Source organism: Chrysemys picta, chromosome 2, assembly GCF_011386835.1.
Source record: "Chrysemys picta bellii isolate R12L10 chromosome 2, ASM1138683v2, whole genome shotgun sequence".
NCBI classification, from domain to species: domain Eukaryota; kingdom Metazoa; phylum Chordata; order Testudines; family Emydidae; genus Chrysemys; species Chrysemys picta.
Window position 1 is genome coordinate 91,516,346 of NC_088792.1, and position 16,449 is coordinate 91,532,794.

The window sequence follows — 16,449 nt, forward strand, 5'->3', positions numbered from 1 at the left end:
AACAGCCTTATGTTTATAAGTGACAGTTTTCCTGCTAAGTACCTGCATGTCATAAGCATTTGAATTAAAATTACCATATTGAAATCAAATCTGATGTTTTTTTAATTTTTTTTTGGTGTGCGTTGGAAGAGGGGTAGTCTTATACGGCGAGTATATCCCAAACTCTATATTTTAACTGGAAAAGTTGGGGGTCGTCTTATACGCCCAGTCGTCTTATACGCCGGAAAATACGGTAGATATATTAAGTCCTCTGTGTTCTCTGTATCTGCCAGCTTTGTACTTTTATTTAAGATGACTAACCGTTTGTGGCATAACATGCTTTTCATGAACCCCATGATAGATTCTACTTTTCCCTTCTGAATATTCTAGATAGATTTTCTGTATTTGTAAATATATTGTTAAAGGGACATTAACGTAATACACCTGAAGTGTGTGATGGTTGTTCATTAATTCACACTTTAGTAACTCTCAGCTTCACCCTCAAATTGAATTTGCAGTTTAATGTAGTACAGTAAAGCAGGGTTCTGCTGTTAGGGCAAGATCAGTGCAGGTGATGTCATGTTCTATGACTTGTTCCCTGCTGTTGGATAATGCCTTGCAACAGAGCTAGGCCACTTACCTTCACTTTCAGATTCTCGTATGGTGGCACAGTGCAGTCTAGGTTCATTATATGGGGATGTTTAACAGCTTGATATCAAAAAAGCAAAATACAGTTTTATTCAGTGATATATTAAAAAAAAAAAAACCACTCAGTTGTATCTAAACTAAGTTGTCAGTGTTCCTTTAAATGAATTTCTTGGTTGTCTGAACTCCATTTTCCTTTCCTTAACTCTTTGTGTTGGGCAGTGGCATTTTTTTAAACCCAAAATAATGAGCTTGTTGCTTTGCTAATGTTTATGGAACTGGAACCCCGTGTTCTCTGACAAGAATCGAGGAAATTTCTGTTTTTCTTTCAAAACCTCCTTTTCATTTCTTCTTTTACATCCTCAGTGCATTGCTACAGGTCCACTCACCTTCTGTCTTTTATTCATCAGATAATGAAAAGATATTGTCAGACTTCGGAACAGCGTTTGTAGCAACTTGGAAAAATACACACAGCTACAGGGTGTGGAACAGCAACAAGCATCCTGCTCTTGCAGAAGTAAATTCTAGGTAAGAAACCAAGTTCAGAAAGAAGAGGGAGAAATAAAGATTTTATTGTGCTGTTCTTATATGGAATCAGAGAGCTTTTGTGTGGGATGTTACAAGGTTCTCTTTCATTGCTCCTCCCTACAGCATATATGAGGCAACTCTGGGAAACTTTGAGATATTCAGGACTGAACTGCTGTAAAAGTTCTGGAGGCATCTCCTTTTCTTCAGACCAGGGTCGTGCAGTCTCTCTCATTACTAGTACCTGACTGAGATTGTGGGGCATAGATGAGAAGAAGCTTGCTAAAGCGCTGCCTAAAGGCAGAAGTGAAGCTGGTAGGAAGTCTCTGAATAACTTTGAGAGAGTTGTCTGCAGAGGCTTCATCCACCTTTCCTTAGAGGTTTACAGTCTGCTGGTTCCTGTGGATTTTTGATTGCGTCTATATTTCCAGGGAGCAGTAATGGCCAGGATCATCATTTGACAGCAGTGTTGTTGGTTCAGAGGTTGCATTCTTTCCTTTTTAAATGTAGACTTTGCCATAGTTTTTATGCCTTTTTTACTTTAAAATTGGACTGTGCAAATGTGCTGTATTTTAGGTTTCATTTGAAGACAACTCAGCAGCTTCGGGTAGTACAGAATACGACAGCATGCTGCATAGAGCTAGTTAAACTTGTACTCCATATGTTGCACTGGCTGCTGTTTGAGTTCAGTTTATGGCATTTTTTTTTTTTTTTTTTTAATCTATGAAGCCGTACATGGCTACCTGAGACATCACTTCTCTCATTATGCCTCATCTTGTCAGCAGGAGGAGTGTCTCAGCTGTCAGCTTTTATGAGATTTTAAAAGAAGATGAAACATGTCTAGTTTGTAAATGGATGGCAGATTGCACGTGATTCGTCAAAATCCTACAATTGAACCACAACTGGGACATGTATAACTAGATATTTTCTTTGTTGCAGTGGAGGACAACCAGCAAATAAAAGCATGCTGATTTTTCATTATGGAAAAAATGACAAAATTAAAACACCGTATTTTTTCCCCTTCCAGCCACCCATTCCAGGGCCAATACTCTGTATCAGATGTAAAGTTAAGATTATCACAGTAAGTATATAATACTTTGATATTTTATTGTCTGTTGCTAAATTGAGAATATGTAGATAAATCAAGATTCTTTTAAAGATATGGGAATTGACCCTCTTCATGAAATTGTATGCTGCACTCTTTCTAAACTAGCAACATCTAAGAATGGGAAATGTGCCCGAGATAGTGAAAAATATTGTCAGTGCATGACTGTCTTTTCATGTGTGTACAGTGCCTAGCACAGTAGGTCCTTGATCCTTTTATTGGGGCAACACAAATAATAAATTGATGAATATAAATATTGTTAGAGCTGCATTGTCCATAGTGCAATATCTCCTCTTGCTAACCCACTTATTAATGTTCACTTGTTAATATTTTAATCTAAAACTTTTAAAACATTTCAAGTACAATGATTTTTTTTTTCTGGTATATTTTTTTCTTTTTTTAAACTCTGGGCCAAATCCTCTGCATAGTTCCACTGATTTTTAAGTCTGCAGAGGATCTGGCCCTTTAAATCCAATTTGATGCTACTGAAAATAATGATAAAATTGATGCTTTGGGGTTCAATATTTCAATATTTCAGCTTTGAAAACTCCGCCTGGATTCTAGAATCAAGCTGGGTTCATTCCTGTTCTTGCATCCATCAACAGTAAAGATTCATCAAGCCTAATTCTGCCCTCAGTTACACCTGTGCAACCCTATTATCTTCAGTAGAGTTTAATAGGTATAAATTCAATCTTGCAGTTGCAAGTTAACTATCAATTCTGATGCATGAGCGTCAATAGATAAATCTCTCTTAGCTTTGTTGGTCCTTGAGTGCTTATACAGTAGAATCTCAGAATTACAAACACCAGTGTTACAAACTGACCGATCAATCACACACCTCATTTGGAACCAGAAGTATGCAATTAGAGAGCAGCAGAGACCAAAAAACAAAAACAAAAAAGGCAAATACAGTGCTGTATTAAATGTAAACTATTAAAAAAAATAAAGGGAGTGTTATGAATAACTTCCATTCCCAAAGTGTTCATAACTCTGAGGTTCTACTGTATGTGTATAAAGTAATAAAACGTACTTTTAAACATGAGAACGGCCATACTGGGTCAGACTGATGGTCCATCTAGCCCAGTGTCCTGTCTCTGACAGTGGCCAGTGCCAGATGCTTCAGGGGGAATGGACAGAACAGGGCAATTTTGAGTGATCCATCCCTGTTGTCCAGTTCCAACTTACACCACTTGGACCCAGCCTTCACAACATCTCATGGCAACAATTCCACAGGTTGACCATGATTTGTCTGAAGAAGTACCGTATATACTCGTTCATTAGCCCTTTTGTTTATAAGCCGACCCCCACAAGATGGTTAGGTAAAAATAGCAAAAACTGTATGACCCTTTCATAAGCCGACCCTATATTTCAGGGGTTGGCAAACTTTGGCTCCTGGCCTGTTAGGGTAAGCCGCTAGCGGGCCTGGACGTTTTGTTTACCTGGAGCGTTCACAGGCACGGAGCCCCTCAGCTCCCAGTGTCCGCGGTTTGCCGTTCCCTATTCACTTTCTCCATACCATTCATGATTTTGTAGACTTCTATCATATCCCCCTAGGGTGACCAGATATCCCAATTTTATAGGGACAGTCCCGATTATGGGGGCTTTTTCTTATATAGACACCTATTACCCCCTCACCCCCCTCCCGATTTTTCACACGTGCCCTCTGGTCACCCTATATCCCCCCCTTCATAATCTGTTTGCTAAAATGAACAGTCCCAGTCTTTTTAATTTCTCCTCATATGGAAGCTGTTCCGTAACCCTAATCATTTTGTTGCCCTTCGCTGTTCCAATTCTAATATCTCTTTTTTGAGATGGGGCAACCAGAACTGAACATAGTATTCAAAGTGTGGGTATACGATGGATTTATATAGTGGCATTATGATATTTTTGTCTTCTTATCTATCCCTTTCCTAATGGTTCCTAACATTGTTAGCTCTTTTTGACTGCCGCTGCACGTTGAGTTGGATGTTTTCAGGGAACTATCCATGATGACTCCAAGATCTCTTTCTTGAGTGGTAACAGCTAATTTAGACCCATCATTTTGTATGTATAGTTGGGATTATTATTTTTTTTTTAGCGTGTATTACTTTGCACAAATCAAGTTTGAATGTAATCTGCCATTTTTTCACCCAGTCATACAGTTTAGTGAGATCCCTTTGTAACTTTTTGTTCTCGGTTTTGGACCTCATTGTTCACCCCCTTTTCCAGATTGTTTATGAATATGCTTAACGTCACACATCCCAATACAAATCCTTGGGGGAACCCTGCTATTTATCTCGATCCATTGTGAAAACCTGACCATTTATTCCTACCCTTCGTTTCCTATCTTTTAATCAGTTACTCTCCAAGAGAGGACCTTCCCTCTTATCCCTGACTGCTTAGGTTGCTTAAGAACCTTTTGTGGGGGACCTTGTCAAAGGCTATGTCTACACTGTAACATAAACCTAGGGTTCCAACTTAGGCTCAAACCTAACCCCCCTTCCGTCTACACATACTGGACCTAGGACCCTTGAGGGATCCAAGCCTGAATCAACCTTGTACCACGGGTTCAAGCCCTATTGCTTTGCAGTATAGATGCAGTCCCACTGGACTTGTGCTCTGAGAGTTCGCCAAGAGTATACCACAGGCCAATGTCCTTTGTCCGCTGGACAGTCAAGTTTGATGGACAGTCAAGTTTTTCCACTCTGCACCACAAACAAAGAGCTAGAGCGGCTACATTTTGGTGCAAATAAGTCTGAGATATGGGTGGTTGGGCTTGGGCCCACATAATACCATGTAGATGCTGGAGCCCCAGGCTGGAACCCAGAGTCCAAAAATTCATAACTTGGGGTTACAAATGAGCATAGATGCTCAAGCCCTAAGTTAACAAACCCAGGATCTGCTAACTCAGGTTCTACTAACCTTGGGCTTACATTGCGATGTAGACATACGCTGAAAGCCCAAGTATATTATATTGACTGTATCACCCTTGTCCACATGCTTGTTGATTTCTCAAAGAATTCTAATAGATTGGTGAGGGATGATTTCCCTTTACAAAAGCACTGTTGACTCTTCCCCAAAATAATATGTTTATCTATATGTCTGATGATTTTGTTCTTTATTATAGTTCCAACCAGTTTGCTTGGTACTGCAGTTAGGCTTACCAACCTATAATTGCCAGGATTATCTCTGGAGCCTTTTTAAAAAATAGACATTACATTAGTTCTCCTCCAGTCACCTGGTACAGAGGCTGATTTAGGTGATGGGTTACATAACACTGTTAGTAGTTCTGCAGTTTCATATCTGAGTGCCTTCAGAACTCTTGGGAGAATACCATCTGGTCTTGGTGACTTATTACCGTTTATCAATTTGTTTCACAACCTTCTGTAGTGATACCTCAGTCTGGGACAATTTCCTCAGATTTGTCACCTAAAAAGAATGGCTTAGGTATGGGAATCTCCCCCATGTCCTCTGCAATGAAGACTGATGCAAAGAATTCATTTAGCCTCTCCACAACGACCTTATCCTCCTTGTGTGCTCCTTTAGCACCTCGGTCATCCAGTTGCCCCACTGACTACTGCTTCTGATGTACCTAGTGGGTTGTTTTGGGTTTTTTTGCTGTTAGATTTTGTGTCCTTAGCTACTTCCTTTTCAAATTCTTTCTTGGTCTGCCTTCTTATACTTTACACTTGACTTGCCAGAGTTTATGCTTCTTTCTGTATTCCTCAATAGGATTTGACTTTCGATTTTTAAAGGATGTCTTTTTGCCTCTAACCATTTCTTTTACTCTGCTGTTTAGCCATATTGGCATTCTTTGGATCCTCTTACTCTTTTTTATTACTATTATTTGGTGTATACATTTAGTTTGAGCCTCCATTATGGTGTATTAAAATAGTCTTCATGCAGTTTGCAGGCATTCCACCCTTGTGACTGTTCTTTTTAATTTTTGTTTAACTGGGGCTTTTTGAGGGTTTCCCCTCCACTCCCCCCCTCCCATTTTTGTGTAGTTCAATTTTTTGAAGTTAATAGCTACTGTGGTGGGTTTCTTTGGCATTCCCCCCCCCCCATGGATGTTAAATTTAATTATATTATGGTCATTATTACTAAGCGGTTCTGCTATGTTCGCCTTTTGGAGCAGATCCTGTGCTCCACTTAGGACAATATTAGGAATTGCTTCTCCCTTTGTGGGTTCCAGGACAAGCTGCTCTAAGAAGCAGCCATTTAATGTGTCTAGAAATTTTATTTCTGCATCTCTTTTCGAGGAGACACATAACCAGTCATAGTTGAAATCCCCCATTAATATTGGGTTTTCTACCTTTGTATCCTCTCTAATCTCCCTGAGCATTTCACAGTCACTGTCACCATCCTGGTCAAGTGGTTGGTAGCATATTCCTGCTGCTATACTCTTATTGTTCAAGCATGGAATTTCTATCCATAGAGATTCTATCGTAAAGTCTGATTCATTTAAGATTTTTAGTCTATTTGACTCTATGCTTTCTTTCATATAGAATGCCATTCTCCTACCATTGTGACTAACTCTCTCATTCATATATTTTGTACCTTGGTATTAACACATCTCACTGATTATCCTCATTCCACCAAGTTTCCATGATGTGTATTATATCAATATCTTCATTTAATGACTGGCACTCTCGTTCACCCACTTTAGTATTGAGATTTCTAGGATTTGTATCCAAGCATTTGTTCATTTTGTCAATATTCAGTTGTTTGCCTTTATGTGTGTTATATATAAATGAGACTTTTTTATGTTTGACTGTTCCTCACTAGCTCCTACCTCTACTTTACCAACTTCTTTCCTATCCCCTTTACTAGGATATAGAGTTCCCCCTTCACTAAATTTGTGCCTAAGGGATGTCTCTACCCAAACTGTGTGCTCCTCAGCACCTGTTGCTTTCCCCCAGCCCTTAGTTTAAAAAACTCCTCTGCGACCTTTTTAATTTTACATGCCAGCAATCTGGTTCCATTTTGGTTTAGGTGGAGCCCATCCTTCCTGTAATAATCCTAAACCCTCTTCCCTATACCATTGTCTCATCCATGCATTGAGACCCTGCAGTTTTGCCTGTCTTTCTGGCCCTGTGCGTGCAACTGGAAGCGTTTCAGAGAGTGCTACCCTGGAGGTCCTGGGCTTTAATCTCTTACCTAGCAGCCTAAATCTGTCCTCCGGGACCTCTCTCCTACCATTCCTGGTGTCTTTGGTACCTACATACACCACAACCACTGGCTCCTCCCCAGCCCTGCACAGAAGGCTATCTAAATGTCTCATGAGACATGCAACCTTTTTTGCACCTGGCAATTTACCATATGGGTCTCCTGGTCATCATAAACCCAGCTAGCTATATTTCTAATAATTGAATCCCCCATTACCATTACTGATTCTTCCTAGTAACTGGTTCCCTCCCCAGGAGAGGTATCCTCAGTGGCCTATGTTTAGAGTGTTCATTAGGTGCATCTGCCTCTCATACTCAGTCTCTAAACTCCCTTGCAAAACTCCCGTTTGCTAGGTCTTCTGGTTGCTTAGGAGCTGGCTTTTTAAACCCCTGTTCTCCCTGAGTTAGCGTCTCCCCTCTTCCCCCCCTTGTTAAGGGATCCTAACTGGGTTAGGGATCTTAAGATAGGCTGGGGCCTCATTAATAAGCTCTTGGCTCAGCAAGTGTATGGCAAGCAAGCACACAACAAACAAACAGACAACAAACTCACTTAAGGGTCATGTAGGCTCTCATCCTTCACCTGGAGAATTCTCTTGTAAAACTCCCCTGTTTGCTGCTCCTGTTCGCTAGCTGTCACTCTTGTCAATAAAGTTAGCAGATGTGACTTTCTAAGAAGAGAAAGAAGATCTATGGAGGTACAGAGGTATCATTTTTTACAGTCAATTTTTGAGTGTAGAAATAAAACCTGACTTCAAGGGACAGCTCTAGAGAGAAAAGGTTTGGTCCTTGTTGCCTGTCCTCATCGTAACAGTGGCTAGGTTTCCATGATGGAAACTGGGATCAGAAACCCATTTCACAAAGACTACCTTACCATGATAATGGCAGTTGCTATCAATTTAAACTTAGACCGTGTTTTAGCCTGTAATCTGGAGATAAGTCTTCTTGTAACTCATTTCTAATCCCCAAAGCCATTGGTGTCCCCATTTCATTTGATACTGTTTTATCACCTACACCTTTTTTTGAGAGGGGAGTCATTAACACTTTGTGAAACTCTAAACTGAATTTAAGGGGATCAATAGTCCTTAAAGTATGATTCTGATGAAAGAAGTATTCTTGCAACATATTTATTCTCCACAAGTGACAGTGCTGTGAAAAATGTTCACCTTATCAAAATTAGACTTTGCAAATCCAGCCCAAACTGATACCTGAAAAGAATCTGCTCTTTATCCTTTATACATCAACAATAAAGATTAACGTTATTTGACAATTTGCCTGGAAATGCTTAAAGTGGAATAGAATGCAGCTTGCTTTACTATAGCAGTATTTTCTAAGGTTTTGATATATGTACATATATATGGAGTGGATGAGGAAACTGACATTTTTATTTGAATATTGTATTATAAAACCAAATAAGATTTTACAACTGCTGCCATTTAAAATGAATAGAAACTAATTGCTTTATGCTTTTTTTCCCAGTGATAGTAACATAATTCTTCCTTACTTATTTGAAAAAGCATGAGATGAAAGGCATACTTGTTCAAAAAGTTGATTCTTATGGATAGCACAAAGTAAAATTAACAGTTCTTCTGAATGGACAAAGCAATGACAAACATTCAGAATCAGCCCACCAGCCACATGCTTTTTAACAAAGCTTATAGACTAAGGGTAAAATTTTCAAAGGTACCTAAATGTAGATGCTGTAAAATTTTGTCTTGTAATCTACAACAGAAACACTTCCCACAAATGTCTTCAGGTCTTACACCAAAGAGCACAGCGTGTTCCATAATGATGAATCTATTCTCCCCTTCCTCCTTCATGCCTGACACATGTTTGTGTGTAACTGGTCTGTGGTGGAATGAGGAGATGGATCTGAATCTTATGAGCTTGATTATACTTAATTGCTATTTTAGACTAAATTTCGTCCCTTGAGTAGATAGTGAGTCAGTTGACTAATGCTCTTTCAACATTTCTCTTGCTTAGCTCTGTCCAGAACAGTGAACGTGGCAAGAAAATTGGAACTGCTATGGTCAATACCAGCCGGAATGTTGTGCAAACAGGAAAAGCTGTAGGTAAGAAATCTGTTTGTCTGTAACCAGGTTGAAAGAGTGTGCAGCTAGATAGATAGTACAAGCATGACATGCCATGGTTATTTAATAATAGTGTATTATATTTCTGTAGTGCATTTTATCCTAATGTGCTTTACAGATATATCTACCCACCACAGAAATGCACCTGGGGGGAGGCGGGAAGGCTGGCAGACAGGTTGATAATTGGGACACAGCACACTACACAACAATAGGACGAGGGGCTATTTTAGATAAGGATACCGGAGTAAACTTCTGTTTAAAAGCCAGGCTTTGCCCAGAGTAAATATCTGTTTTTTAAGGTTTCAGACGAAAGATTGTTCATCCTTAGTAAGTGCTTAAACTACTAAGCCATACTCTCCAGCAATAACAAATTATTCTCATTTTGTGTTTCTCTGATAGTGCCTGATCTAAAGACCATTGAAGTCAATAGAAAGGCTCCCGTTGACTTCAGTGGACTTTAGATCAAGCCTATACTGTTTTGATTGTCCAGCATGACCTCATCAAATGGTGAGAGAGAACACAAGGCCACCAGTTAAGGAGCTTCGTAAGTGCTTGTTCTCTTGTGGCTTTGCCAAAATTCTTGACCGGATTGTTCAGAATGAAAGTGATCTGTCTGCTCCCTCTTTCTCTCTTGAATCCTCAGCTGCTACTGCTCTGAGATGAGCTTGGGCCCTAAGAGCCTTTCAGGCTTGGACCTGAAGAGGCCACTTAAAGACTATAATTATTGCTGTTTGGCACAAACTATTTATTCTAAGATGCCACCTTTAAATTCTTTGAGTGTATCTGGGTGTTTACATTTTAAGTTGCAAATTAAACCTCTGTGTTTTGTAATCACTCCGTGGTGTCTTTAATATGCAAAGAATATGTTATGGGGTATATACTGTCTAGAAAAATCATATTACACCTTCTGAGTAACTTTTTTCTCTTTTTTGTTTGTTTATAATGCAGGTCAGTCAGTAGGAGGGGCCTTCACAAATGCAAAATCAGCCATGTCTTCGTGGCTTTCCACTTTTACCCAGTCAACACAAGGCCTCGGGGACTAAAAGTAGAGTCTGAATACAGGCTTTGCACTCAGCTGTTGAGTATTTCAGTTGTATCAGTTTCTCTCAGCTGTACAAAGACTGCTCCAAAATGAGGTATGGAGACTTCTTAGTCATGGAGGACCAAAATGTGGTGTGTTTGTTTACAGATAAAAATGGAATGGTTACCCTTCGGTTTTACTAGAAGTATGAATGTCTCCAAGCAGAGCATGAAGAATGGGATGTAAAGCTCTTTCACAGTACATTAGTTGTGTTTTTAAATGACCACTTTTGTTTAAATCTGAGCCTTTATACTCTAGCAAACAGGGTTTGTTGCAAGCAAAATGATAGGTTTGAATTCAGATTTGTACATTTTGGATGGTTAAGATATCTATGTAAATTAGCTGTATTTTACAATTCAAATAGTCAAACATTTGCTGTAATGTTTGTTAGAATGAAGCAGTATAATAATGCTGATTCACATTTTAGGTTGGATCTGAGAGCATGCTTGTGAACTTAATGATGCAAGCCAGGTTGAAACCCTTCTTAGTTAAGCTTGCTTTCAGTTCCAAACTAAATTCCACACTGGTGTAGATTGAGACTGTTTTTGATTTGTGACTTTTTCTTTTCCCCCATCATATACATGTATTGTACTCATCTGTATCTAACTTTCTTCTCTGTACTTGCAGACCTGACAGAGTAGACAATTGTGCAGTCAGTTTCTTTTTGATAGTGTCCTCACTCATTTCATAGGACAGAATATAAACTCTCTTTCCTAACACTGAATAGTGTTGCCACCATGCTTACACTAGGACATAAGAGAAATTCCAACTGGAGAGATTTCTTTACATCATTCTTTAGGGAAAATATCAACAAAATAATTGGTTCTCTGAGAGCAAAAATTAGAGCTATAGGCAACTCTGTGCAGACTTGCTCTATTTATAAATGCAGTTTGTGAGTGTGTACGTATGTATGTACGTACACACACTGTGTTAAAATTGTCCCTAAAACTAACACAGTGTTTAACAAACTCTTGAATTCTTTTTGTTGCAAGGCAGGTTATAAAGATCCTTCTGAGTAAACATTGGCCATGTAGACGACTTTCATTTAGTCAGGGAATATCCATTTCACAGAACTGGTTTTGCATGAGGAAAGAGAGAGCTCTATTTTAAGAATAACTGAACCAGCTCAGTCACAACATTCAGTCAGATCGCGTAGCTCTTTGTACGGCTTGGTGCGATACTCCTGTATTGTATACACTGTGCATGTGTTGTAATCTGTATGGGACATGTCCTAAAACTGGAGTCTTTCTTGTTCTTCAGACCTGAATCTTTGCTATTTCTTTCAATGATATCTGCCTGCTAGAACCTTGAGATGATACCTATTAACATACTTTCAGATTTGTATTTTCTAAATTATAGTAACAAAAATTCCCACGTTAAATAATGAAGAGATTCTCATAGCATGAAATCATGACACCACAAACATCAGTGGGAGTTTTGCCATTCTCTTCCAAGGGGCCAGGATTTCCCTCCCTCCCCCCCCCCGCCCCTGTTATCTTGGACATCACTACTCTTGGACTCCTGTAAGTAGGCCTGGGCTGAGTTGGTTGGAGCTTCCACTAGATTTTCACCTTTCATTTTTTGGGGTTAAATGAAAAGAGTATCTAATGCTCCTTATGCAACTCTTTACAGAAGGAATTAAAATTAATAATTTGTGTTTTGAAAAGCTATTGAAAGCCATGCTTTCATCTACCAATTACTTTTATGCCAACTTTTTTGTTCCAGTATTATCATTGTAATTCTATTTTAGCTTTGCTGCTTCCCTTTTAACAGTCTAAAATAACATTATAGCTTTTTTTAAAAAGACTATCAATTTTTAAAGCTAAATTACAAGTGGAAAGAGCCATGGATTAAATGGAAAGCTTAAAGCTACATGAGCAGTTTCATTTGAAAAGCAAAGCAAATAACGTCTCTAGAAAGCTGTACAATTTGTTTTTTACTGCAATACAACTGGCACGTACTAATAAGTGTAAACGTTGTTGCTTTCCGACTGTATATATAATTTTTGTTCTGTAACTTCTGCTGCAGTATTCAGATATTGTTCAGCTCCCTGTGCTCTCTTGCTTTCTTTTGCATTATTCAGTCTTCCCTTAGTAGATGCTTCCATCTTCAGAGAGACTAGGGCATACCCTATGCCACATGCATATCTCTGATAAAGTTAGTTTAGGTGTGTAATCAAAAAAGCTTTTCTTGGTTCCTAATTAGTTTCTACGGAGTTTTCCAGTTTAGCCTGGAGATTAGAAAATAGCAGTTTGCTATTGAGAGATACTTGTGAAGAAGTAAACAATATGTATACTGTTGGCCTGTCTCTTTGGTAGTTGAACTTTTTCTTGTAGTAAAGGCAGTCTGTGGCCTCTGGGACTTTAGCACCTGTGTTGACCACCTCTGGGACGTAGGTATTCTAGTGCAGTTTAGGCTAGGAGCTTGGCAAGTAGATAGGATTTACAACAGGTGAAAAGCATAGAAGCAGGGGCCCTCTTCTCTGTATTTTTTAATACCCTTGTCTCTCTCTGCCACCCCTCCTTCACTTTTCTTCCTTCTGACTCCATCCCGTGTCTCCCCTGCCTCAAGAACAAGGGCTCAGAATGTCTGAGGACTTCTCAGAGCTCTTTATTCTGTGTTATTTCAGGTCGCTATCCTCTGCAACAGCAGGCACCTGCCATGTGCTGCTGTGTAGTGGGACTTGCGGTGCTCCAGGGTCCTGATGTCATTGGCAATCATAGTCTAGGACGGGTGCTCAAAACAGTCTCCCCCTCCCCACCAGCTTGCCAGAGTTATGGGAATGGGGTACAGGCTTCATCAAGAGTATTTTCCTTTCTTCTATCCTTCAAAAGTTGATCCAACTGACAGCCTTCATTTCTGCCCTAGGGTGAATGATGCTCAAGAAATAGGAGGAAGCTATTGTGGGGTGTGTGTATATATATATATTTTTAATCCTCTTTCAGATGAGCTTCCTGCTAGCAATTTGGACAGTATTTGTCAGACTTATTGCAGTGGATGTAGGTGAAGTGATTATTAGCAAGTATTCTCATTTGAACAGCTACCTTAATTACTTCTGGGCAGTAGAGCATGCAGCCACCAAAATTAACTTACAAACTATACAAATGAATAAGTCTTTAAGCCTTCTTAAATTAACAGTTGTAGTAACCACTCTAGTAAATCGTAGACCAACTCCAAAACTATATTTCCATCTTCTATTTATTTACGTCTTAAATCCCCAGTATGAACATAAAACCAGTCCAAAGAGACTAATGAAGTGATACCTCATCTTGAAGAGCTGGAGAGCCATTTCTTCATTGCTTGGTTTCTGGGCCACAATATAACTGTGAAGACACTGCCTGTAATGACGGAGCTGTGACATTGTTATTTAGCATGTCCAGAGGTCACTCCATAATTTGGTGGCTGTTTGTGATTCCTCGCCAACATTTTCTCTCTCTTCCCACTTCCTGGCTGCTTGAGTGCTCTTGTATGTGCCAAAAAGCATGGGGAGCTGTTCTGGTGATCAAACCTTATAGGATCTATATGAAGCACATACAAATTCCTAAAGAGAGAGACTGAGTACCTCTGACTTAATGGAATTCTGATTGGACTCAAATGTTCACTTTTTTTTCATCAGTCACTTGATGTCGTAACTTTAAAATTTTTGCACATCTGACATTAGGTCATCTTAAATGTTACTACATTTTAATAAATATCATTTGAGAATCAATCTTCTAGTGTATTTCACTCATTTCACCTTCTACAGTGTTTTAAGCATTGTTGTAATTTAAACTTAGTATTTTACCTAAATAAAAACTTCTGATTTCAGCCAAAAAAATATTATTAGCAGATAAACTGTTCTGTGGCAGTATTTAATTGTAAAAGTGAAAGTATAAATGCAATTTTTAAAAATGAAAACCTGGTATTTGATAACTCTACACTCATATATACTATATCTCGTTGTGATTTTGTGTGTGTGGCTTGGAAATAAATATATCAAGCCTGTTTAAAAGCTTTTACTGTCTCCTCAGAAAGCTGTTTTATTGGAAGAACTTATAAATACCTAATAGATAAGTCATTTAATGAGATTAATACTTGGCACACTGATAGTTGTCCATCATTCAATGACTGATCTTAAGCCATTAACCTCTGAAACTGGTGAAATATGAAAATCAACGTTAGTTTGACTGACTATTCTTGTAGTATCATAATGAGGCTACCTTGTGAGAAACTGTAGCTTATAGTCCATTTAAACTAACTACTTAGTAAAAGATTGCTTTTGCAGATTTGGGGTAATAGGATAGTTCAGTGTGACTTTTTGAAATGTAAATACTTGTTTCATCTATTTGTGAGCTAGTATTTTTTCCCCCCAAGTTTCCACAAGTCACTGAAACCGTTACGTCTCATCAAGAGCTTTCCACTGAAGAGATGTAAAATAATTTTAATCTAGATTCAGCCTCATAAAAATTAACTTTCAATTAAACAGCCTCATAAAAATGCAGAGATCATTGAGTATTTTAAATACCTTGTCAAATGCAGGGGGCTTGAAGTGACTCTTGGCAATCAGCACAACTTGCACTGGATTGGCAGCAATAATATTCTTCCCACTCATTTGCTTTATATAACATGAAGGGCGTCTTTTTTGTTGGTCTTGTTGTTTTTAATTTCATCAAACATGCTAAAGACTCTGATCAAGGTAAATCCTGAAGCCATTCTCAAACATATAGAGTTTTGATAAGTAATTTGTTTCCATTAGAAAGGGAAATAAAAAAACTCCCTTGAATAACAACTTCCAAATCTGAAAGACATGCATGCATAAATAAGTCTAATATTTTGTAAAACTTTGTTGCCTTTGTATTTGTCTACCTTTCTACTGACTATCTGAAAGAAAATATATATTTAAACTGTGTAAATGACAGAGTTATAGCTTGTTTTCCAGTATATTTATAATTGATCTCTTGCATGTATTATTTTTCATTATTGCACATTTTAGAAATGTAGAGAGTGTGCATCTATCCATTTCAAGCCAGAAAAAATTCTGTACTCCATTACAATTCCTACTATTTCAAGTTTTCATAGGGAGTCCCTTCACGGAGATATGATAAAGTGCTAAGGTTTTTCATGCTAATTTGGAATGGAAATTAACAAAAGGGCTTACGTGACTCTCCGGATTTTACTATTTGAATTTCTTGTTTCATTTGTTACCAGATACAGGAAATAGTTTATTAAAGAAACATTTTGCAAATTGTTATAAGAATTAAAGTCACTGAACTGTCAATTTAAATCTGATCGCTTTATTGGGTATAAAGTAATGTGTGCTGCTGTATGAACCAGTTACCATGCATAACATCTGATCATAAAACAGTTTAGTATTCTTTGCTGCTATTGTAGACTTTGTAATTTTAGCTAGACATTTTGTCAAATCCTTTACCTCTGTGACTATTTTAAAATCAAATCATTGCCTAATCATATACTGTGTTGAAATGATTCCATTGTATATTTTGTTCTAAAAGTGATAGAAAATAAAATTGCTCTATTTATGCCCGTCTTGAATACATTTTACTTGTATTTATGAAAGCACATGTTCTTATAGTTCAGGTATAATTACTGTGTGTCTTTGGCAGTAGTAGAGGTCTTCTCTCCAATCTTCTTAACTTGTCTGAGTCTACAGCTTACCAAGGAAATAGTTTCTTTCTGGAGCCAGTCCAGCATAAAGAAAATTAATCAAGGACATGTTTAGACTTCAGGTTATATTCAAATTATATTTTCACTTCCTATTTAATTTTTTGTTTGTTTGGAAAAAAGCATGGTGACCAGAAACTAGGTTGCTACAGAAAAATGACAGAGATGTTTTCATTCACATGTTATATAGACCTTTTGTGAAACTAATTTTTCTGGGCA

At 38.2% G+C, this 16,449-nt stretch overlaps 1 protein-coding gene across 2 annotated transcripts in view; it reads left to right on the forward strand.

Moving 5' to 3' along the window:
• AVL9 (AVL9 cell migration associated) overlaps positions 1–16,088 on the forward strand; it is a 76,116-nt gene extending 60,028 nt beyond the window's left edge. For both annotated transcript variants that reach the window (XM_065583741.1, XM_008171204.4), the window contains 4 exons: positions 1,035–1,152; positions 2,177–2,230; positions 9,382–9,470; positions 10,437–16,088. In XM_065583741.1, coding sequence (XP_065439813.1) covers positions 1,035–1,152; positions 2,177–2,230; positions 9,382–9,470; positions 10,437–10,531 — 356 coding nt within the window. In that variant the 3' untranslated portion in view covers positions 10,532–16,088. The remainder of the gene's footprint in view (positions 1–1,034; positions 1,153–2,176; positions 2,231–9,381; positions 9,471–10,436) is intronic.
• Positions 16,089–16,449: the final 361 nt, after the last annotated feature.